The sequence below is a fragment of the Salmo trutta genome, chromosome 8, assembly GCF_901001165.1.
Source record: "Salmo trutta chromosome 8, fSalTru1.1, whole genome shotgun sequence".
NCBI classification, from domain to species: domain Eukaryota; kingdom Metazoa; phylum Chordata; class Actinopteri; order Salmoniformes; family Salmonidae; genus Salmo; species Salmo trutta.
The window spans coordinates 36224590-36250732 of record NC_042964.1 but is presented as its reverse complement, the minus strand read 5'-3'; the positions used below and the strand labels follow the sequence as shown (position 1 = coordinate 36250732).

Sequence of the window (26143 nt, the reverse complement as noted above, 5' to 3'; positions counted from 1 at the left end):
TTACCTGGCCTCCACAATCCCCGACCTCAACCCAATTGAAATGGTTTGGGATGAGTTGGACTGCAAAGTGAAGGAAAAGCAGCCAACAAGTGCTCAGTATATGTGGGAACTCCTTCAAGACTGTTGGAAAAGCATTCTGTGTGAAGCTGGTTGAGAGAATGCCAAGTGTGCAAAGCTGTCATCAAGGCAAAGGGTGGCTACTTTGAAGAATCTCAAATATATGTCACGTCCTGACCATAGAGAGCTCGTATTTTTCTATGGTAGAGTAGGTCAGGGCGTGGCTGGGGTGTTTTGTCTAGTTTATTTATTTCTATGTTTGGTTCTAGTTTCTTTTTTCTATGTTGGGTTTTTGTCTAGTTTAAATGTTCTATGTTGTGTTCTACGTTCTTTTTTCTATGTTGGGTTTTTTCTCTAGTTTACATTTTCTATGTTGTGTTCTAGGTTCTTTTTTCTAGGTTGGGGTTTTCGTTTGATTCCCAATTAGAGGCAGCTGGTCATCGTTGTCTATAATTGAGGATCATATTTAAGTTGTTGTTTTTCTCACTAGTGTTTGTGGGAGATTATTTTGAGTTTATGCATGTTGCACCTCTTTGTCACGGTTTGTTGTTTTTGTTTATAGTTTATTGTCTGTCTTGCATAGTTTCACATTGAAATAAAGATGTGGAACGATACGCACGCTGCGCCTTGGTCTCCTCCTTACGACGGCTGTGACAATATAAAATATATTTTGATTTGTTTAACACTTTTTTGGTTACTACATGATTCCATATGTGTAATTTAATAGTTTTGATGTCTTCACTATTAGTACAAAATAGTACAAATATATAAAAACCCTTGCATGAGTAGGTGTGTCCAAACGTTTGACTGTTACTGTATATATATTTATACAAAACGTTTCTTTAAAGTATAATGTTTAGAAAGTTCATATTTTACTGTGCCCACTCAACAACAAAATACTTAAATACATGCAATGTCGTCCTTGAAACATTTAATTGAAATAACTGTAGAATTCCATTAATTCCTATGAGGACTGGTCCTTCTGTGGAGTTTCAATATGGCCGACCGTTGCCTTCAAATACATCTTGCTTTCACAATTTACCATTTGGTAAACAGCATCCCCGGTAGGCTATACTGCAGCCTATGCAGCCTCACTCTACTCGTGATATCAAAGTCATGTTTGATAAGGCCCGAAAATGAAACAAACTATTTGGGAAACTTTTTTGGTGGAAGATTGAATAAGTGTGCTTCAAACTGTTTGCTTGGTATGATTTGTACCTATTGTCTCCATCTGTGCACCCGACTCAGCTTTTCTACCAGAAAACTCGCTGTACCATAAAGAGTTGTGTTATCACGCAGAAAATTCAGGAGGAGACCGATGCACGGATGGCTTGTCAGCGTTTTGTGGGCGTCGGCTCACTTGACAGCAGTCTACTCGCATTAAACAAGGACCATTCCATAGGCTAATAAAAAATGACATTCACGTAGAAGTGGAAAACCTAATCTGTTGATTTTTAATTCCAAGAACAACAGCAGGCCTACCTGCATCATCTTCAATGCTTCATGTAGCCTATGCTTGAAAGAGTTCCTCTTCCGGCTACAGAGACGAGTGAGTACGCGCGTGCTCCGCAACGGCGAACTGGTGCTGATGCTGAAGAGGAGGCGCGCGCATCACATGAGCGCATCGCATTACATCACTTTGCTACGACGTGATTGGCTGAAGGTCAATGCGTACTTCGCTCGCGGACTATCACGTCCTAGCCTAACCATATATCTCGACTCGAGATATTATCGCTCTCAAAATTGATTGCAAATATATTTTCGTTTGGTGCCCGTTTTGAGGATGGCCGAGAGCGAGGCAGACACGCCAAGCACCCCGATAGAGTTTGAGAGCAAATACTTCGAGTTTGATGGAGTGCGACTTCCACCCTTCTGCAGAGGAAAGATGGAGGAGATCGCAAACTTCTCCCTCAGAAGTAGCGACATATGGATTGTCACGTATCCCAAGTCAGGTAAACAATATTGGCATGTGTTGATGCTATGCAATACGTTGTGCAGTACCCTCACTAGATGCAGCATCCTGTAGGCTTGAGAATGCAGGGTCTTAGGTGTAGGTCTATAGTTGCTTTACATTTCTTGCGTCTTATTGTGTCGTGTGTAATAAACGCAAATGTCTCCAGTTGAGTCCTTGTGAGTTTATTATTGCATTGTGTGCAGAGTTTCACTGGCCTATTGGGGAAGGGCGTCAATGTTTACCTCTCTCCACACGTAGCCTGCAGCAGCCTAAATAACTTATCATGGGAATCTTCGAGTTACGTTAAACGCCTGCGCACTTCGCATTCATTCGCTGTTGACGTCTGTTATCGGAGGATACACAGACAATGTATTGAATTTTCAGGCCTCGGGTTACTGTTTACATCCGTCTCTTTCTGTCTCAACCAGCTTGCTTTGCGCAGTGCTGTGCTGGTGCGGACCGGGCTACGCGGTGCTTGAGTGTGACGCACTTGTGTGTTGACAACCTGTGCTGGAGCAGAACTCGCGGCACGGGTGGGTCCTCCTGGTCACGTGACTAGGTGGACATAAATATCCGTCTTCCCTCAAGTTCATTGTGGGAGTCAAATCTTTCAGAGACATATAGAGCAATTATTAAATGTCTCTTCACTGTCCACACTGGATTCCAGCAGTGCCTATATCTGCATCTGCACGAGTAAAGTATAATGGGTGGGAGCAGTCTGGGTTGCTATGCTCCCTAGGCCTAGAAACAGATGCAGGCTGTCAGTCAGTGATCAGTGATGTTGTTCCCTACAATATTAGCACAGTAAGGGAGTGAATGTTATTTATAATAAGGGTTTAATAAGGGTTACATGGATAGAATCAGACCTCTGAAATGCAAATGGCTGGCCCTCCCTCCAGCTAAATATAGGACCTAAACCCTCCCTGAATGCTTGCAAAAAAAACCAGGACCCTCCCCTGTACCCAAAATAATAATTAAAACAAAGTGGATAGCAGAGAACATGTATACGTTTACTCTGACTTCTTGGACAAACCAGGGTCTTAGATATGTCGTTTTAGAAACTGTTCTTCGTCTTGTAAGCATTACATGGCTACACAGGGATTTTGATAGCGCACAGGGCTGCAGGCCAGAAGGTTTTGGGTTCACAGACCACCGTGGACAAGAGTAGGGGTGGAAAGATCCCCTTTATAGTAAAAGCATTGCATGAATCTGTCATTGCATAAAAATAACCTTTTAGAAACATTTCATGCAATTCTACGCCACTTTACATATACTGCAGGCCCAAAAGTATGTGGACACCTGCTTATCGACCATCTCATTCCAAAATCATGGGTATTAATATTGGTTAGTCCCCCCTTTGCTGCTATAACAGCCTCCACTCTTCTGGGAAGGAGGCAGTTTGGAACTCGGTAGTGAGTGTCGCAACCGAGGAGTTTTACACGCTACGCGCTTCAGCACTCTGTGGTCCCGTTCTGTGAGCTTGTGTGGCCTACCACTTCGCGGCAGAGCCGTTGTTGCTCCTAGATGTTCACCACTTCACAATAACAGCACTTACAGTTGACCAGGGCAGGTCTGGCAGGGCAAACATTTGATGAACTGACTTGTTGGAAAGGTGGCATCCTATGACGGTGCCGCGTTAAAAGTCACCGAGCTCTTCAGTAAGGCCATTCTACTGTCAATGTTTGTCTATGGAGATTGCATGGCGGTGTGCTCGATTTTATACACCTGTCAGCAATGGGTGTGGCTGAAATAGCCGAATCCAGTAATTTGAAGGGGTGTCCACATACTTTTGAATATATAGGGTATCTTAGAAATATAACTTTGCTCTGTGCTGCTCCGAGCATGCACTTCATAGCCTATAGGCTATTGATAATTTTATTGAGACCACACTAAATAGCCTATAGACGCACTTGATGTTGCCTGCCCAGTGGAGAATCAGAGATGAAGGGCAGCATTGGCCACACATCGATATATAGCCCAACATGCAAATAATTCTAAAACACAGAAATATTGTGATTTCATCAGTTACAAATGACATGCCCCACCCCTACCCCATTTTCCTCCAGGTAACCATTCTGTAAATTTCGATCCCTAGTGATGCATTAGTCTAAGGCACTGCATCTCAGTGCAAGAGGCGTCACTACAGTCCCTGGTTCATTTCCAGGCTGTATCATATCCGTCCGTGATTGGGAGTCCCATAGGGGGGTGCACAATTGGACCAGCGTTGTCCTGGTTTGTCCTGGGTAGGCTGTCATTGTAAATAATAATTTGTTCTTAACTGACTTTCCTAGTTAAATAAAGGTAAAATAAAAAAATATAAATAAATAATATGCCATTTATAGGGTTTGAAGAGTGGAACGTCAACTATAGGAAAGGTAAGACTAGATAGAAGCAGCATACAGGAGCTATTGAGGGAGAGCACAGTCCTTCCACGTGCAAGCGCACATAACCACGAATCTTCCTCAATCATGTCCATGTTGCAATAGGCTCGGGCCCATCAAAGAGAAGGGCGGGAGATGCACAATTCCCCGATGTCGACAACGCTTTCGGTGAAAATAAATGATCATTTTTCAAGTCCTGGTAAAATATGTAGTTGGTAAAGACATTGTACACAGGCTTGGGCAGTATACCGTATTTACCGTATACCGGGGTATTTGGAAATAGCCACTGGGTGGTTTTTCAATACAGTCAATAACATTTGTAGCTACTTTTTAACTAAATACCTGCAGTCAACGTGTGCAGTGCATTAGGAGATAAAGCCGATCACGTTCTTCATTTCACCTGTCACATTATTTTACATTATGAAGCTCATCATAGTTCCCCAGAACAGTTGAGCCAGTCATGTGTTTGTTTGTAAATAGCACAACGGGAGAAAGCAGGAGCAGGTAAGTCCAGCTGTGTATTGACAGGGGTTGCATTTTATATTCAAAGTCGAGAGTATTTTTTTTTTGCTTCAACAGAGTGATCAGGGACATGCAGCTATAGGTTTCCTTCACAGAAAATACATTAACGCAACACATTCAACAGAGTGATCAGGGACCAGGGACATGCAGCTATAGTTATCCTTCACAGAAAATACATTAATGCAACACATTCAACAGAGTGATCAGGGACATGCAGCTATAGTTTTCCTTCACAGAAAACACATTAACGCAACACATTCAACAGAAAATAGCTTCATTTTCATCAGATGACTGAAGAAGTGCAACGCTATTTGGCTGACAGCCACACAAGGTATTTTTTGCAAAAACGATGCATGGCCATCATTTCTAATGTGAATCATAGATATAATGTAGCCATCTACACTTCCTCATGTTTTGATTAAAGTTCATCTTGAATTTTACCAGAGAAAAGTACCTGAGAAAAAATCTGCACCTCAGTCAGAGCGCTATCTGCTGATAGAATGCCCATTCATGAATTCTCATCCTAGTGGAGAAGTGTAACTGAAGCACATTTGTCTGACGCCGAGCAGAAATTACAAAGAGAAGCATTTTAGATTTGTGTTTATAAAACACAGCAAGAGATATCTTACGTGTTTTATCTTTTTTTCCTGCTGTGAAAAATTACGAATTCTGTGTTAACGCAACCTCTAAGTTTAACTGGCAAGTTATCTAAGTAAGTTCATGAATTAATAAGGTGACGGGGCATCATATTGTGTAAGCTTCCTGCCGTATTTGACAAGTCAAAGCCCTTTGGGTGAGTTATCTGGACAGCTGCCCCTGCTGCCTTTTGATTTCCTTGCGTTTCTTCTCCGTTCTCGGCCTGTCTGCTTCTCCCCCTTCTTCTCTGAGTAGAGCAGGCGACCCAAGACAGACACAGCTTGTACACATGCTGCTTCAGGTCTGACAAGCATGCATCAAAACTTTGTTCATTTGTACAATGTCTCTCGTTCACATTCGCTTGTAAATGTTCAAACGCATCAAAAATAACATTAAGTATCTCCTACCTATACAGTTGAAGTTGGAAGTATACATACACTTTAGCCAAATACATTTAAACTCAGTTTTTCACAATTCCTGACATTTAATCCTAGTAAAAATTCCCTGTCTTAGGTCAGTTAGGATCACCACTTCATTTTAAGAATGTGAAATGTCAGAATAATAGTAGAATGATTTATTTCAGCTTTCATTTCTTTCATAACATTCTCAGTGGGTCAAAAATTCACATACATTCAATTAGTATTTGGTAGCATTGCCTTTAAATTGTTTAACTTGGGTCAAACGTTTCGGGTAGCCTTCCACAAGCTACCCACAATAAGTTGGGGGAATTTTGGCTCATTCCTCCTGACAAAGCTGGTGTAACTGAGTCAGGTTTGTAGGCCTCCTTGCTCTATTTTCTATAGGATTGAGGTCAGGGCGTTGTGATGGCCACTCCAATACCTTGACTTTGTTATCCTTAAGCCATTTTGCCACAACTTTGGAAGTATGCTTGGGGTCATTGTCCATTTGGAAGACCCATTTGCGACCAAGCTTTAACTTCCTGACTGATGTCTTGAGATGTTGCTTCAATATATCCGTATCATTTTCCTACCTCATGATGCCATCTATTTTGTGAATTGCACCAGTCCCTCCTGCAGCAAAGCACCCCAACATGATGCTGCCACCCCCGTGCTTCACGGTTGGGATGGTGTTCTTCGGCTTGCAAGCCTCCCCCTTTTTCCTCCAAACATAACAATGGTCCTTATGGCCAAACAGTTCTATTTTTGTTTCATCAGACCAGAGGACATTTCTCCAAAAAGTAAGATCTTTGTCCCCATGTGCAGTTGCAAACCCTAGTCTGACTTTTTTATGGCTGTTTTGGAGCAGTGGCTTCTTCCTTGCTGAGAGGCCTTTCAGGTTATGTCGATATAGGACTCGTTTTACTGTGGATATAGATACTTTTGTACCTGTTTCCTCCAGCATCTTCACAAGGTCCTTTGCTGTTGTTCTGGGATTGATTTGCACTTTTCGCACTAAAGTACGTTCATCTCTAGGAGAGAGAACGCATCTCCTTCCTGAGCAGTATGACGGCTACGTGGTCCCATGGTGTTTATATTTGCGTACTATTGTTTGTACAGATGAACGTGGTACCTTCAGGCGTTTGGAAATGCCCAATGGTATGTTTTTACGTTTTTGCCGCCCCCTTGTGTACTAACCGGTTATACCTTAAATCCTGGAATAAGAGAAGGATGGTATGATGATATGAAAAATCTGGGACCCGCACTTTATTTATTTATTTAATCTTTATTTAACCAGGTAGACTATTTGAGAACAAGTTCTCATTTACAACCGGGGTAGGGGTAGCCAGGTGGAAAGCATGGCCAGCCGTAGAAAAATGCTTATTGCACTACCGAAGTGGACAGTCAATACTCACTGTTCGCCTGTCCGACAGCCAAGGGCGTAACTTTGTGTTGTTGGGGGGAGGGGAGAGATCAGATGATTTTGGCTGTTCTTCAAATTATGTCATTTCTCATTAAGTTAAGAATATCATTCTGTATCTTAGGGCTAGTGTAATCATGGTTGCGCCTCTTTAACCAGCTCTGAAGGAATTTGTCGTCTTCTGCCTTTTAAAAATTCCTAAAGATTTTCATGTTCTTCCTCATGACCTCTTAAGGCCTCACCATGTCTTGCGAAGAACATCACTGAACCTACAATTTTCATTAGACAATGTCTTGCTTCCTCTTCTTGTCTGGCTAAAGCAGTAGATAACTGTGAGTCCACAGGGTTTGATTTTTGTGAACTCTTTTAGCATGATCTGAAAACTTCCCAATAGTCTTCTTCCAATTTCTGAAGCCTGGTGCTAGCTAAGGTTAGCTAGAATTGCCAAACTAGCATTGCAGCATTCAGTGTAAAACTATACTGCACAAAAATATAAACACAACATGTTAAGTGTTGGTCCCATGTTTCATGAGCTGAAATAAAAGATCCCAGAAATGTTCCATACGGACAAAAAACATATTTCTATCGAATTTCGTGCTCCAATTTATTTACATCCCTGTTCGTGAGCATTTCTTCTTGGCCAAGATAATCCATCCACCTGACATGTGTGGCATATCAAGAAACTGATTAAACAGCATGATCATTACACAGGTGCACCTTGTGCTGGGTACAATAAAAGGCAGGGTCTGAGTTTTTGCCAAAGCGTGACCTCTTATTCAGAAAAACTTTGGAAAACCCCCTTTAAGAGGCACTGTAATGGAGCCAGGGGGAATCTTGAAACCACTTCGCTTGAAATGACAAAACTCTGTCATCTCACTTTTGGATTACAATAAACTTGGGATGTGGTTGGTTTGGCTTTGTGCTGGTGCTGATGTCGATAACTTCTATTTGTTCGGTGGCTCTGCCCCTGTCATCTGTGCTCAACTGGTCCCTGACTTGTGGCTCAGTCCCTTCAACAAACATGACAACAAACAGTCTTACTTTCTATTGCCAAAATAGATGGGCCTTTCTATTGCCGAAATATGAATAAACTTAAACAATAATTAATCTACAAAGCATGTCTTATAGGACTACGTTTAAATATTTAATTTGTGTGTTCACCATTGTTTCTTCACCACTACATTCCAAATTCTCACCTGATGACCTATTCGTCCTCTCCCTGCCTCAACATGGGCAATGTTCTCTCTCTCGCTCTCTCCACTGACTGTCTCTGTCCCCTGCCATGACAACAATATGAAATCAGAATCTAGGCAACAACTGTTTTGTTTTAGCACTTGGACTTAGTCAGCGAAGATGAGGAGTTGAACTGATAGTTCCAATCTGTGTGCGATGTAAATTGCTGGTCAAAGTGCTTTACCAGACTGCCTTATAACACAAATTCCAAGTACTCACCTGATGACCTGTTCGTCCTCTCCCTGCCTCAACATGGGTGGTGCTTTCTCTCTCACTCTCTATTGCCTGTCTTTGAACCATGCCATAATAATTTGATCAAATACCATTGTATGACAAAAATGGCTGACCTGAACAATGATGGGGATAACTTATTAACATGAATTAGATTCTGATTTATTAGCTAAATCATTTATTTACTGTCTGGCAAAATATGTATAGCTAGCTAGCTGACTACATATTACCAGTCCATTATGAATTGTAGTGTAGTGCGCTAGCTAGCTATGTAGCCATTCATTCTTTTACAATTCTCTGCAAAATAAAACGTATATCCTTTTTTCCTCTTTGGCATTGGTAATTCCATTAGGAGCACTAGCTACTTTTTCACAAGGTTTAACACGGACTCACTGAGTGCTGCTCATCTGAAACTGCAGTGCAAAAGGAAAAGGGGAAGATCCAGATACTGTGCTAGCTTTGGTGCTAGCTTAGCTACCTACCTAGCTAAGGTTAGCTAGCTAAAATAGCCAAACTAGCATTGCAGCATTCGGTATAAAACTATACTGCACAAAAATATAAACACAACATGTTTAGTCTTGGTCCCATGTTTCATGAGCTGAAATAAAAGATCCCAGAAATGTTCCATACACACAGAAAGCACATTTCTCTCACATTTTGTGCAGCAATTTGTTTACATCCCTATAGTGAGCATTTATCCTTTGCCAAGATAATCCATCCACCTGACAAGTGTGGCATATCAATAAGCTGATTAAACAGCATGATCATTATACAGGAGCACCTTGTGCTGGGGACAATAAAAGGCCACTCAAAAATGTGCAGTTTTGTCACACAGCACAATGCGACGGATGTCTCAAGTTTTGAGGGAGCGTGCAATTGGCAGGCTGACTGATGGAATGTCCACCAGAGTTGTTGCCACTGAATTTAATGTTAATTTCTCTACCATAAGCTGCCTACAACGTAGTTTTAGAGAATTTGGCAGTACGTCAAACCGGCCTCACAACCGCAGACCACGTATAGCGTTGTGTGGGCGAGAGGTTTGCTGATTGTGAACAGAGTGCCCCATGGTGTTGGTGAGGTTGTGCCATTCATCTGTCCCCATCACCTCATGTTTCAGCATGATAATGCACGGCCCATGTCGCAAGGATATGTACACAATTCCTGGAAGCTGTAAATGTCCCAGTTCGTCAATGGCCTGCATACTCACCAGACATGTTACCCATTGAGCATGTTTGGGATGCTCTGGATTGACGTGTATGACAGTGTGTTCCAGTTCCCGCCAATATCCAGCAACTTTGCATTGCCATTGAAGAGGAGTGGGACAACATTCCACAGGCCACAATCCACAGCCTGATCAACTCTATGTGAAGGAGATGTTTTGCGTTGCATGAGGCAAATGGTGGTCACACCAGATACTGACTGTTTTTCTGATCCACGCCCCTAGCTTTTTATAAGGTATCTGTGACCAACAGATGCATATCTGTATTCCCAGTCATGTGAAATAAATAGATTATGGCCTTTATTTCAATTGACAAATTTCCTTATATGAACTGTAGCTCAGAAAAACTTTGAAATTGTTGCATGTTGCGTTTATATTGTTGTTCCGTGTAGATCATTTGGGGTGTGAGGTTGGTAAATGTTTGCTAAACATAGCACTATAATGGTGTATTTTGGGCTGTACATTTTTCCCTCATTGGTGTAATTTTACGTTTAGACAAACGACTACCCATTTACTTTTTCCTCTTGATTCTCTCCTTCTCCTCTCTACCTTTCTCTCACCATCAAATCAAATCAAATTTATTTATATAGCCCTTCGTACATCAGCTGAAATCTCAAAGTGCTGTACAGAAACCCAGCCTAAAACCCCAAACAGCAAGCAATGCATGTGAAAGAAGCACGGTGGCAGTGAAAAACTCCCTAGGAAAAACTCCTGAGAAAGGCCAAAAACCTAGGAAGAAACCTAGAGAGGAACCAGGCTATGAGGGGTGGCCAGTCCTCTTCTGGCTGTGCCGGGTGGATATTATAACAGAACATGGTCAAGATGTTAAAATGTTCGTAAATGACCAGCATGGTCAAATAATAATAATCATAGTAATTGTCGAGGGTGCAACAAGCACGTCCGGTGAACAGGTCAGGGTTCCGTAGCCGCAGGCAGAACAGTTGAAACTGGAGCAGCAGCATGGCCAGGTGGACTGGGGACAGCAAGGAGTCATCATGCCAGGTAGTCCTGAGGCATGGTCCTAGGGCTCAGGTCCTCCGAGAGAAAGAAAGAAAGAGAGAAAGAGGGAATTAGAGAGAGCATATTTACATTCACACAGGACACCGGATAAGACAAGGGAATACTCCAGATGTAACAGACTGACCCTAGCCCCCCGACACATAAACTACTGCAGCATAAATACTGGAGGCTGAGACAGGAGGGATCAGAAGACACTGTGGCCCCATCCGATGATACCCCCGGACAGGGCCAAACAGGCAGGATATAACCCCACCCACTTTGCCAAAGCACAGCCCCCACACCACTAGAGGGATATCTACAACCACCAACTTACCGTCCGAAGACAAGGCCGAGTATAGCCCACAAAGATCTCCGCCACGGCACAACCCAAGGGGGGGGCGCCAACCCAGACAGGAAGACCACGTCAGTGGCTCAATCTACTCAAGTGACGCACCCCTCCCATGGACGGCATGGAAGAACACCAGTAAGTCAGTGACTCAGCCCCTGTAAAAGGGTTAGAGGCAGAGAATCCCAGTGGGAAGAGGGGAACCGACAAGGCAGAGACAGCAAGGGCGGTTCGTTGCTCCAGCCTTTCCGTTCACCTTCACACTCCTGGGCCAGACTATACTTAATCATAGGACCTACTGAAGAGATAAGTCTTCAGTAAAGACTTAAAGGTTGAGACTGAGTCTGCGTCTCTCACATGGGTAGGCAGACCATTCCATAAAAATGGAGCTCTATAGGAGAAAGCCCTACCTCCAGCCGTTTGCTTAGAAATTCTAGGGACAATTAGGAGGCCTGCGTCTTGTGACCGTAGCGTACGTGTAGGTATGTACGGCAGGACCAAATCGGAAAGATAGGTAGGAGCAAGCCCATGTAATGCTTTGTAGGTTAGCAGTAAAACCTTGAAATCAGCCCTTGCCTTAACAGGAAGCCAGTGTAGGGAGGCTAGCACTGGAGTAATATGATCAAATTTTTTGGTTCTAGTCAGGATTCTAGCAGCCGTATTTAGCACTAACTGAAGTTTGTTTAGTGCTTTATCCGGGTAGCCGGAAAGTAGAGCATTGCAGTAGTCGAGCCTAGAAGTAACAAAAGCATGGATTAATTTTTCTGCGTCATTTTTGGACAGAAAGTTTCTGATTTTTGCAATGTTACGTAGATGGAAAAAAGCTGTCCTTGAAGCAGTCTTGATATGTTCTTCAAAAGAGAGATCAGGGTCCAGAGTAACGCCGAGGTCCTTCACAGTTTTATTTGAGACGACTGTACAACCATCCAGATTAATTGTCAGATTCAACAGAAGATCTCTTTGTTTCTTGGGACCTAGGACAAGCATCTCTGTTTTGTCCGAGTTTAAAAGTAGAAAATTTGCAGCCATCCACTTCCTTATGTCTGAAACACAGGCTTCTAGCGAGGGCAATTTTGGGGCTTCACCATGTTTCATTGAAATGTACAGCTGTGTGTCGTCCGCATAGCAGTGAAATTTAACATTATGTTTTCGAATGACATCCCCAAGAGGTAAAATATATAGTGAAAACAATAGTGGTCCTAGAACGGAACCTTGAGGAACACCGAAATTTACAATTGATTTGTCAGAGGACGAACCATTCACAGAGACAAACTGATATCTTTCCGACAGATAAGATCTAAACCAGGCCAGAACTTGTCCATGTAGACCAATTTGGGTTTCCAATCTCTCCAAAAGAATGTGGTGATCGATGGTATCAAAAGCGGCACTAAGATCTAGGAGCATGAGGACAGATGCAGAGCCTCGGTCTGACGTCATTAAAAGGTCATTTACCACCTTCACAAGTGCAGTCTCAGTGCTATGATGGGGTCTAAAACCAGACTGAAGCGTTTCGTATACATTGTTTGTCTTCAGGAAGGCAGTGAGTTGCTGCGCAACAACTTTTTCTAAAATTTTTGAGAGGAATGGAAGATTCGATATAGGCCGATAGTTTTTTATAATTTCTGGGTCAAGATTCGGCTTTTTCAAGAGAGGCTTTATTACTGCCACTTTTAGTGAGCTTGGTACACATCCGGTGGATAGAGAGCCGTTTATTATGTTCAACATAGGAGGGCCAAGCACAGGAAGCAGCTCTTTCAGTAGTTTAGTTGGAATAGGGTCCAGTATGCAGCTTGAGGGTTTGGAGGCCATGATTATTTTCATCATTATGTCAAGAGATATAGTACTAAAACACTTTAGTATCTCCCTTGATCCTAGGTCCTGGCAGAGTTGTGCAGACTCAGGACAATGGAGCCCTGGAGGAATACCCAGATTTAAAGAGGAGTCCGTAATTTGCTTTCTAATGATCATGATCTTTTCCTCAAAGAAGTTCATACATTTATTACTGCTGAAGTGAAAGCCATCCTCCATTTGCGAATGCTGCTTTTTAGTTAGCTTTGCGACAGTGTCAAAAAGAAATTTCGGATTGTTCTTATTTTCCTCAATTAAGTTGGAAAAATAAGATGATCGTGCAGCAGTGAGGGCTCTTCGATACTGCACAGTACTGTCTTTCCAAGCTAGTCGGAAGACTTCCAGTTTAGTGTGGCGCCATTTCCGTTCCAATTTTCTGGAAGCTTGCTTCAGAGCTCGTGTATTTTCTGTATACCAGGGAGCTAGTTTCTTATGACAGATGTTTTTAATTTTTAGGGGTGCAACTGCATCTAGGGTATAGCGCAAGGTAAAATTGAGTTCCTCGGTTAGGTGGTTAACTGATTCTTGTCCTCTGACGTCCTTGGGTAGGCAGAGGGAGTCTGGAAGGGCATCAAGGAATCTTTGGGTTGTCTGAGAATTTATAGCACGACTTTTAATCTTCCTTGGTTGGGGTCTGAGCAGATTATTTGTTGCAATTGTAAACGCAATAAAATGGTGGTCCGATAATCCAGGATTATGAGGAAAAACATTAAGATCCACAACATTTATTCCATGGGACAAAACTAGGTCCAGAGTATGACTGTGGCAGTGAGTAGGTCCAGAGACATGTTGGACAAAACCCACTGAGTCGATGATGGCTCCGAAAGCCTTTTGGAGTGGGTCTGTGGACTTTTCCATGTGAATGTTAAAGTCACCAAAAATTAGAATATTATCTGCTATGACTACAAGATCCGATAGGAATTCAGGGAACTCAGTAAGGAACACTGCATATGGCCCAGGAGGCCTGTAAACAGTAGCTATAAAAAGTGATTGAGTAGGCTGCATAGATTTCATGACTAGAAGCTCAAAAGACGAAAACGTCATTGTTTCTTTTTTTGTAAATTGAAATTTGCTATCGTAAATGTTAGCAACACCTCCGCCTTTGCCGGATGCACGGGGGTATGGTCACTAGTGTAACCAGGGGGTGAGGCCTCATTTAACACAGTAAATTCATCAGGCTTAAGCCATGTTTCAGTCAGGCCAATCACATCAAGATTATGATCAGTGATTAGTTCATTGACTATAACTGCCTTGGAAGTGAGGGATCTAACATTAAGTAACCCAATTTTGAGATGTGAAGTATCACAATCTCTTTCAATAATGGCAGGAATGGAGGAGGTCTTTATACTAGTAAGATTACTGAAGCGAACACCGCCATTTTTAATTTTGCCCAACCTAGATCGAGGCACAGACACGGTCTCAATGGGGAAAGCTGAGCTGACTACGCTAACTGTGCTAGTGGCAGACTCCACTAAGCTGGCAGGCTGGCTAACAGCCTGTTGCCTGGCCTGCACCCTATTTCATTGTGGAGCTAGAGCCCTGTCTATGTTCGTAGATAAGATGAGAGCACCCCTCCAGCTAGGATGGAGTCCGTCACTCCTCAGCAGGCCAGGCTTGGTCCTGTTTGTGGGTGAATCCCAGAAAGAGGGCCAGTTATCTACAAATTCTATCTTTTGGGAGGGGCAGAAAACAGTTTTCATCCAGCGATTGAGTTGTGAGACTCTGCTGTAGAGCTCATCACTCCCCCTAACTGGGAGGGGGCCAGAGACAATTAATCGATGCCGACACATCTTTCTAGCTGATTTACATGCTGAAGCTATGTTGCGCTTGGTGACCTCTGACTGTTTCATCCTAACATCGTTGGTGCCGACGTGGATAACAATATCTCTATACTCTCTACACTCGACAGTTTTAGCTTTAGCCAGCACCGTCTTTAGATTAGCCTTAACGTCGGTAGCCCTGCCCCCTGGTAAACAGTGTATGATCGCTGGATGATTAGTTTTAAGTCTAATACTGCGGGTAATGGAGTCGCCAATGACTAGGGTTTTCAATTTGTCAGAGCTAATGGTGGGAGCCGTCGGCGTCTCAGACCCCACAACGGGAGGAGCAGAGACCAGAGAAGTCTCGGCCTCCGACTCGCTTAACGGGGAGAACCGGTTGAAAGTTTCTGTCGGCTGAATAAGCGACACCGGTTGAGCATTCCTACAGCGTTTCCCTCCAGACGCCATGAGAAAGATGTCCGGCTGCGGGGACCGTGCGAGGGGGTTTATACTAACGTTACTATCTGTACTTGCTGGTGGCACAGACGCTGTTTCATCCTTTCCTACACTGAAATTACCCTTGCCTAACGATTGCGTCTGAAGCTGGGCTTGCAGCACAGCTATCCTTGCCGTAAGGCGATCGTTCTCCTGTATATTATGAGTACAACGACTGCAATTAGAAGGCATCATGTTAATATTACTTAGCTTCGGCTGTTTGAAGTCCTGACGAACCATGTCCAGATAAAACCTCCGGGGTAGGAAAGTTGAATGAAAAAAAAAAAAAAAAAGAAAAGTTGAGTGAGGGAAAAAGTAAAAATATACGGTAATGAAAAAGTAAAAACCGTCAGGTAGCAAAGTAAAAACGGCAACAAAAACGCACAGCAGCGTAAACAAGTCTGCAAGTTGTGACCGGAAACCATCTCTCTCTTACCCCCCCCCCTTCTCTTCCTCTCTCTCTCAGGTACCAGTCTCCTTCAGGAAGTGGTGTATCTGGTGAGTCAGGGGGCGGAACCAGATGAGATTGGTCTGATGAACATCGATGATCAGCTTCCTGTTCTGGAGTACCCTCAACCTGGCCTAGACATCATACAGGTAGGCCTACAGCACTGAGTATTACTACTGTTCTGGAGTGCCCTCAGCCTGGCCTAGACATTATACAGGTAGGACTACAGCACTGAGTATTACTACTGTTCTGGAGTACCATCAGCCTAGCCATCATACAGGTAGGCCTACAGCACTGAGTATTACTACTGTTCTGGAGTACCCTCAGCCTGGCCTAGACATCATACAGGTAGGACTACAGCACTGAGTATTACTACTGTTCTGGAGTACCATCAGCCTAGCCATCATACAGGTAGGCCTACAGCACTGAATATTACTACTGTTCTGGAGTACCCTCAGCCTGGCCTAGACATTATACAGGTAGACCTACAGCACTGAGTATTACTACTGTTCTGGAGTACCCTCAGCCTGGCCTAGACATCATACAGGTATTCCTACAGTACTGAGTATTATTACTTCCTGATCCTGAATCACTTGCTTGTAAAACAGACGGGTACAGTTAACCAAAACACTCAGCCCACCACATGCAGCACCATATTTCAATGCAAAGCAAGAAATGGATTAGGTGTTTTTCTGCTCCTTGTTTTATACCGTCTCTGTTCCCAATGTTATGATGACGTTTCCTCTGTGTTTTCCCAGGAATTGACGTCTCCTCGTCTGATCAAAAGCCACCTGCCCTACCGCTTCCTGCCTACAGCCATGCACAATGGAGAGTCCAAGGTTAGAGAACACTTCAGTTGGTTTGTATAATGTTTGTATAATGTTTTCATGTATTCAATCCTAATGGTCTATGTGGTTCTCCTGTAGGTGATCTACATGGCGAGGAACCCTAAAGATCTTGTGGTGTCTTACTACCAGTTCCACCGCTCCCTCAGAACCATGAGCTACCGCGGAACCTTCCAGGAGTTCTGCAGACGCTTCATGAACGACAAGCGTGAGTGTCAGAGTTCAGGGTTCACCCGCCCAGGTGTGCAGGGGGTGTCACTATTCATCATGTGTCCTCTGTCTACACTGGACTACTTTTCTTAATTGAGACTAAGAGGAATGGGTGGCTAACAGGGAGGCCTGGCATTATTTTGGCAATAAGGAACTGATCAGGCCAGGTTGCGTGAAGAGGGAAGAGAAAGCCTAATCACCTGGGGAAACTCACTAAACTCTCTCCACCTATATATCTCTCTCTCCACCCTTCTTTTAATCTCTGTCTCATAGTGGGATATGGTTCCTGGTTTGAGCATGTGCAGGAGTTCTGGGAGCATCGCATGGACTCGAACGTAATTTTCCTGAAATATGAAGACATGTACAAGGTAAATAAAGCTTTCCTCCCTAGCTCTCGCTCTCTCCCTCCATCACTCGGCTATATCTACTGTCTACCATATATCTAACTAACACCAAACCTTACCAGAACCTCCACCCTCTATCCTAGAGATACAGTGAGTAGTCGGTCGCTAAAACCCACCATAAGTTCTGTTACGAACCGGCTCAGAGTTCGCAACAAAAGGGAGACAACGTGGAGACAAAGGGTAACAAAAATATATATTTATTAAATAAAGTAACTAAGTCATTAACAGTGGTATGTGTAATCAGTAATGTAAGTGAGTGTTTTGCATTCTTGAATGTAATAATGCAGGGTGTTGAAAGGTGCCAAAGCAAATAACCAAAAAGCCACAAAACTACACAACCAAAATCAACAAGGTGTCTGTGTGGAGAGAGTCACCCCAATGACTGTGGAAGAGGTCCATTTATCCTGGGCCACACCCGAGCCCAGGTGTTTCCCATTTATCTGACGACCCTTCCAACTCCGCCCACCGGCCTCCTAATAAAGAAACAAGAACAAAGAGAGAATACGGCAGACAGAGTGGGAGGGTCGTCACACCCCCCCCATAAAACCGGGGACCAACAAGGACCCCGGAACAACGCACCAGCCTCTGCCTCCCAAATTGAAAAGGGGTTACGTGTTCACAGTTCCCTCTGCTACAACCAGCCTCCTCCTCCTCCCTAGACCTCAGCAACCTTTACACAGGAAGCAACTTTTAAGAGGAAAGAAGAAAACGAGACCAGGAGGGAACAGACAGGAACGACAGAACACGACAACACCAAACAACGGTCAGTCACATAAATATTCAGGAACAGGGCGCACGAGAGAGCGCATCAGCAATCACGTTATCAGTTCCCCGGATATGCCTCCCATTTAGATGGAAGGATTGTAAAAATAAACACCATCTCATTATCCTATGATTAGGACACATCATGGACCTAAAAAAAAGTGAGAGGGTTATGGTCGGTGTAGACCACAATAGGTACTACTCCTGACCCAACATACACTTCAAAGTGTTGTAGCGCCCAAATGAGTGCTAGCGCTTCTTTTTCAATGACCGAGTAGTTCAACTGATAACGGTTACACTTTTTGGAAAGAAACTAACAGGGCTCTTAACCCCAAATTGACACAGACCTCTGCGTCTCAACTTTACAAGAGGTTACATGTTCACCTTCCACTTGCCCCAACCAACCTCCTTCTCCCCAGTCCTCAGCAACCTTTATGTACAGGAAGCAACATTTAAGAGGAAAGGAGAACACAAGACCAGGAGGGAACAGACAGGAAAGTTAGAACATGACAACCCAAACAATGATCACTCACATAACACTCAGGAACAGGGCACACAAGAGACCACATCAGCTACAAACGCAAACAACATTTCCCAACGATTCATAGTCACGCCAACGATTCATAGTCACTAAACTCATAACGAATACGAGTACAGACTAGAGGGTGTAATAAAGGCAAAAATGTCATATGCCCTACTCGTCAGTGGCAACTGCCAATGGCACAATAATAGGTCAAATTTGCTCACAAACTTAGCTGCGCCGACTTGATCAACGCCATCCTCCATCTAAGGAAGAGGAAATTAATCCGGCTTAGTAACTCCGTTTACATTACGGTGGTCCGTTCCATCCGTTTGACTGACCAAGATACAGGGAGAAGCTCAACTAGAGAAAGAAGGCTCTGCTATCTTACTCTCCAGCATGTACCTGACCTCAGCATCCAGACAACGCAGTTTCTCTACAGAGACTCTATAGAACCGCTGACGAATGGGGTCAGCATTTCCAGTGTCAATATCATGCTCTATCAAGTTTGTACGTGTAGGTGTCACAGAAAACAAACCTGGAATTTTCCGAATCAGACCAACCAGTTCTTTCCGCCCATCAACAGGTAGCTGAGTAAAAGGGCTATCCAAAATATCCAGTGTCTCAGAATTCTTCAATCTACCCTGCAGTATGCAATCATCGGGACCAGGAACATTTTTTTCCTCATGCACAGACCTAGCATTAACAGAACCAAGGGAAGTAACGGTATCAGCCAAAAGAACAGGTTTACCGTCCTCTGTAGACTCCCACTGTTCAGTCTCCGTTGAACGTGCATAATAGGGTTTTAACAAATTTACATGGCACAGTTGGTGTGCTTTTCTCCGTTCTGGAGTGGCAACTAGATAATTCTGCTCAGTGTACTGGCGCACCACTGTATATGGACCTTGAAACTTGGCTTGAAAAGGAGAACCAATAATTGGCAGCAGAGCAAGAACCTGGTCACCTGGACTAAAGTGACGAGGCTCAGTTCGACGATCAAATATGCCCTTCATCCTTTCCTGTGCAGATGATAGCTTTTCTTTCGCCATTTCACCAGCGGCGTACAAGCGTCGCCGGAAATCACACACATACGATAACAGGGACTGAGGAGGCTCGGGAGACTTCCAATCATCCTGGAGAACAGATAAAAGTCCACGCACCCTATGTCCAAACACAAGGTCATTTGGACTGAAACCTGTGCTCTCCTGTGAAACCTCCCTAGCGGCTAACAATAACCAAGGCAACCCCTCCTCCCAATCCTTATCCATCTCAGTACAATAAGCTCGCAACAAAGACTTAAGTGTTTGATGGAAACGTTCCAGTGCTCCTTGACTTTGTGCATGATAGGCGCTAGACAAATTGTGTTTAATATGGAGCTGTTGGAGAACCTGACCAAAGAGATTAGAGGTGAAATTTGATCCTTGATCACTCTGAATGACCTTAGGGATTCCAAACAGTGAGAAAAACTGAGTCAAAGCTTTTAACACAGACTTAGTCGTGATAGACCGGAGAGGATAGGCAGCAGGAAACCTAGTGGTCTGACACATCACAGTCAACAAATAATTACTACCTTTTTTAGAACGAGGCAGAGGACCAACACAATCAATAATCAGGTACTCAAAAGGTTGGCTGAGTACCGGAATAGGAAACAGTGGTACCGGCTTAATAGCTTGATTAGGTTTACCAGTTAATTGACAGGTGTGACAAGTTTTGATAAAATCAGAAACATCTCTCTTCAACCCAGGCCAAAAGAAATGTCTTAATATGCGATTGTAGGTTTTCCTCACGCCCATATGTCCAGCAACGTCATTGTGAGAAGTGGTCAAAACCAACTCACGAAGCTTAACTGGTACAACAACCTGACTAATCGCCTCCCCCAGAAAACAACTACCATGAGACATCCACTTTCTCATCAGGACATCCTCTAGGAGAAAATATCCATGTGCGACATCTCCCAACTGTTCCACAGGCACAATTTGGTCACGCAACTTCTCTAATGTGGGGTCAGTCCGTTGCGCATCGATTAGATCGGAGCGGGGTACAGGTAACGGGATAACGGGGAAAACAGTGAGAGACGTCTTTGGGGTATTCTCATTTACCGACGCAGTAACTGCACACGCAGAGAACACCTCTGGGAAACTCTGCGCACTCTCATCAGGAATCCCTACAATTGACGGTGTAGTGGAAACCACTAGAGATGGAGACACACCAGGCCACACACGCTCACCAGCCAAGTTATTCCCAAGGATAACGTCAATACCCTCAATAGGCAATGAAGGACGCACCCCCACAACAACCTCACCTTTCACCAGTCCACAATCCAACCTTAGTCTATGCAATGGAACTGACAGAGTGTTCAAACCTATTCCCCTAATTAGCACGCTATTCCCTGAATCAGTCTCAACAGAGAAGGGTAACAGAGATTCCAACACAAATGATTCAGAGGCACCTGTGTCTCTTAGGATCTTCACTGGCACTAGGTTCTTACTTCCTAACAGAGACACAAAACCCTCCGTAATGAAAGGTAAATAGTCTGGATCAATATGGACTTTCACCTGCCCCTGGGCATGAGACAATGTGTCAGGAGTGAACTGATGTGGAACAGGCGCAGCTAACGCCGTAGGCTTCGATTTAACAAAAGTACCTGTACTGAACTTATCCCTAGACCTAAGAACCGGACATTCGTTTTTCCAATGTCCTGAGCCTAGACAGTAGTGACACTCTTGACCAAAGTCAGTTTTACCACGGGAATCAGGCTCAACCCTAGTTGAATAAAACTCTGCCCGTGAACCAGAGTATCTCGGTGAGCGAGGTCCAAATCTCTCCGAACGTCTCCACTCACTCCGAATACGGGGCTCTACAAAAATAGTTTTGTGAGTCAAAACATATTCGTCTGCCAAAACCGCAGCTTCAGCGACAGTTTTAACTTTCCGTTCGTTAATGTACGTGGCTATACGATCAGGGACTGTGTCCTTAAATTGCTCTAACATAATCAGCTCACACAGCCCTTGGAAAGTCATAACTGCAGAGGCGGAACACCAGCGATTAAACTGTGAAGATAATTGTCGCACAAACTCAACATGAGTTTGTTTATCATCCCTTTTTAAAGTTGTAAATCGTTGGCGGTAAGCCTCAGGAACCAATTCGTAAATCTGTAACACCGCCGTTTTAACCTTATCATAACTGACACTGTCGGCTACACTAAGAGCTGAATATGCTTCCTGCGCTTTACCAGTCAGCACACACTGCAACATCAAAGTGCGATCAGAATCAGGCCAACTCCTAGCGTTAGCAACACGCTCAAACAACGAAAAGAATGTCTCAGGATCCCTTTCATTAAACTGAGGCAACAACCGTAAATTCCCAACAATGTCAAATGTGTCCGGGGCATGACCAAAAGAGGAACGATTCCTAAGAAAATCTGCGTCACCTTCCCAAAGCAAACTCTCTCCTGAGAGCTTTCCTTCCCTAACCAACTCTAGTCGCTCTTGTTGCAGCTTGATTTTTGCACGCTCGATATCCTGTTTAAATTCCAATTCCTTTTCATATTTTAACTGATCAGCAGCCAATTCCTTTTCATATTTTAACTGATCAGCAGCCAATTCCTTTTCATATTTTACACGATCTGCACGCTCCTTATCCTGTTTAAATTCCAATTCCTTCTCATATTTTACACGATCATGCTCTAGCTGTAACAGAAGCAGCTCTTTCTGCTGTTCAAAAAGAAGACCACTAGGACTAACCGATGGAGCGGTAATTGTGACATATCGGGGAAACGGCGAGTCCTCAGCAGAGGCTGCCCCAGTGGTAACGTCAAGAATACCACTCTCCATCAGATTGGCCTTCAATATTAACCTAATAGAATTTTTTAGACGTTTATCACTAATTTCAATTTTGTAGTGTTCAGCAACCTTCAACAGCTGTTCTTTAGTACATAAGTCTAACAGTTCCTCTGATGGAAAGCGAATGAACTCGTCTACATTAGACGCCATAGTCAGAGAGAAAAAATAAATAAAAATCTCACTCAACCCCTCTGAGCACCCCAAACCACAACAAGAGAACTAACAATCACACTGGCACCACAGAAAAGAGATGAGATATGGAGCTTCCCCAAAACCTACAATAACTCAACCCTAGTCTTCATGCAGATTTGCGGTGGGTAATTATGCACTGTAGCCCGCTGGCGAGGAAGTAACCCCCCAGCACGCTGGTAGATTCCACCAAGCCACGGATGTGCTCCCGAGACAACTGCTCAGTCCACAGACACCACACAAAAATAACAAACTTTAACAATGCCCAACATATTCCAAAAATGAAACACGTCGCTAAGCCTATCAGGGAAAAAAGGCTATAGCTCCGGGTAGTAAGTTTCACTACCCTATCCAAATCTCCCACCAAGGTACACAGCTGATTGTACTCACCTCAGACCAATGTTACCACAGCGAGTAGAACAAGCGTTTTCAGGCTAGGCAGGACCTGGAAACTAACCAATGTACTCTCTCCAACGCAGCACACAAACCAAACCAACAAAGGCAACCAGTACTGAGCACCAAACTCAAACTAACAAACAAAGCACCTCAAGTTAACATACCTCCACGTTTTCTCCCAAACACAAGTTCAAGATCCTGGACGAGCCCCCACTTGTTACGAACCGGCTCAGAGTTCGCAACAAAAGGGAGACAACGTGGAGACAAAGGGTAACAAAAATATATATTTATTAAATAAAGTAACTAAGTCATTAACAGTGGTATGTGTAATCAGTAATGTAAGTGAGTGTTTTGCATTCTTGAATGTAATAATGCAGGGTGTTGAAAGGTGCCAAAGCAAATAACCAAAAAGCCACAAAACTACACAACCAAAATCAACAAGGTGTCTGTGTGGAGAGAGTCACCCCAATGACTGTGGAAGAGGTCCATTTATCCTGGGCCACACCCGAGCCCAGGTGTTTCCCATTTATCTGACGACCCTTCCAACTCCGCCCACCGGCCTCCTAATAAAGAAACAAGAACAAAGAGAGAATACGGCAGACAGAGTGGGAGGGTCGTCACAGTTCATTCTGGAAGCTTCTAACAGGCCAAGTTTGGCCCTGCTTTGGGTGGTCCTGCTCTATCCTATCCCAAACCAATGTCACTCTAACTTTACCCATACCACCTAACCCCTATGATAATCGTACCACCCTCAGAGCAACGTGGCAACCAGAGTTCCGGTCTATGGAACATAACTGTAACTGTACTCTCACTGGGGCAGAATGGGGCCAAATCAATAGTGTTGTTTGCTGTTCCAAAGGTCCCTGCAGGGCTGCATTGCACAGAAACACACACACGCATGCATGCTCTTATGCTCACATACGCACACACACAACACCCGCCCAGAAACACAGTGTGTTCTTATTAGGAATAATTTGCAAACATGAACATTTATACAGTATATACATTAGCAAGCCTTCCAAGACATGATCTTATTCACTATCACTCAAAGTGACTATCACTGTTACGACATAGTTACAGCATTGACACTGTTGGGGGCAAGTAGCTCATGTAACCTACCTTTCTTAGAAAGCAAACAGGTTACAGTTTTTCTCAATCGCGTACAAGCATTTTTTTTTTTAATAATGTTGTCGACTTCCAAAATAGAGTTCAAAAGAGAGAGAACTCTGTGGCCTTTTGCAAAAGAGTGAATGCGTTTTAGGAAATGAAGTTGCCTCCTCAAAACATAAATACATTCATCAAAATGATATTACACCGTCAACATTTCAGATTGATCGAAAAAGAACACGACTGCCTGCAAAAAGATTAACGCAACCATACTTATCTATTGAGTCCAAGCAGGCAAAACAGAAAGTTAGTCTGTCTAATAAAAATCCAAGTAGATCAATACATTTTCTTTGCAGTCACTAAAAAGGAAGTACAACTATCCAAAGGTGCAGAATTATGGGATATTACTCTCCTTTTATGCATATTACACCAAACAATTTCATACACAAATATTATTCCTGATAAAAAAAATTAAGAAATAAGCACATTCATCGATATCATCACAATTCAGTTCCATGTATTCAATACAAAGGCAAGTTTGCTCATTGCTATATAGACTTTCCATTGGTGCGCAGAAACACTATCTGCAAGTTTCCTCCGACACGTTGGTGCGGCTGGCTTCCGGGTTAAGCAGTGCAGCTTGGCAGGGTCGTGTTCCCGGAGGACGCGCGGCTCTCGACCTTCGCCTCTCCCGAGTCCGTAGGAGAGTTGCAGCGATGAGACAAGACTGTAACTACCAATTGGATATCACAAAATTGGGGAGAAAAAAGGGTAAAAAAATAAACAAATAAATGCAAATAAAAAAGGTGAATACAATGGAGGAACACAACTATGAATGTATAGGCCTCCATCATCACCATAGCAAAGCTCTTTCAAAGTTCACAATGTGGAAGAAGATGACTTATGGGTAACCCAACTTCATGCTCTGCATCTCTGCAGGTCAACAATATTGTAATAATTAGACAGTCCCCATTTCCTAGATCTTTCCATATATTGGTATTATATTGTACATGGTGTGACACTGATGGGCAGATTTAGAATTTTGTGCAGTAGTATTTACTGATTGCCAGAAACAGTGAACACAATTGCACACGTTTCTCTTCTGACGAAAACAATGCGTTATATTCTATGAACAAAACTTAAGTGACTTTTGTGTTCACTGACGACAAAAGTTGGTCTAAGAAATGCAAGTCAGTTACTAAGGCAAGAACATGATCAGACGTTCTGTAAATGTATTTGAGCGTTTGATCATTGCTGTTCTACTGTAGATACGTTTCAACACAGATCCAAAAATGGCTTGAATGCAATTGAGAAAAACAGTAACATGTATGTCAAGGGTATTTGCTGAGCAAGTGTGTTATATACGGATAAGAAAACTTCTGTTTCTATAGAAAGGAAAAGGGAACTGTGGTCAAAGTTTATAACCGTCCACATAGACAGACAGAAATTCAGCCTCTTTATTGCAAGGCAATGAAACTCCAATGTATAACCGCTAGATAACGCATAGAAGGATCTGTACACGTGTCTAGATGACATAATCAGATGTTCGGAGTCAGAGTTCAACCCCCACTCTGTCTGAGATGTAGGGGAGAGTGGAGGAAGTTGAGCCGCTTTTTACATTCAGCATCACTCCGTCAAGGGAAATATAGTATTCTTTCTAACAAAGATTTCTACATATATTTCAGGATGTTGTGTATCCCTGGAAATAATCAGAATACATGTAAATATTACAGTTCTGAAAACATAGCTTGTCCAAAAAAAGTGGACTCTTGGCTCAACTTACCTCATACGATGTATAAGATGTGCCAACAGAGACCTCTTATTTTGGACAAGCGGAACAGGGTATGTTAAGCCGCCTACAAATGGCTGTACTGAATTAAATATTGCCACTACCTTTTTATAACCATGTCTATCTTTATTT

At 43.3% G+C, this 26143-nt stretch overlaps 1 protein-coding gene across 4 annotated transcripts in view; it reads left to right on the top strand.

The window, feature by feature from the left end:
* Positions 1 to 1705: 1705 nt before the first annotated feature.
* The window catches only part of LOC115198793 (sulfotransferase 4A1), a 33343-nt gene continuing 8905 nt past the window's right edge, over positions 1706 to 26143 (top strand). For 2 of the 4 annotated variants that reach the window (XR_003879295.1, XM_029761072.1), the window contains exons 1-5: positions 1706 to 2009; positions 15966 to 16096; positions 16706 to 16786; positions 16874 to 17000; positions 17276 to 17370. Coding sequence is in view for 3 of the 4 variants with exons in the window: in XM_029761072.1 (XP_029616932.1) it covers positions 1841 to 2009; positions 15966 to 16096; positions 16706 to 16786; positions 16874 to 17000; positions 17276 to 17370 (603 nt within the window). In the remaining variant the exon portion in view is untranslated. Of the gene's footprint in view, positions 2010 to 4424; positions 4592 to 15965; positions 16097 to 16705; positions 16787 to 16873; positions 17001 to 17275; positions 17371 to 26143 lie in introns of those variants that run through there. The other 2 variants (XM_029761073.1, XM_029761074.1) reach the window with 2 other exon arrangements.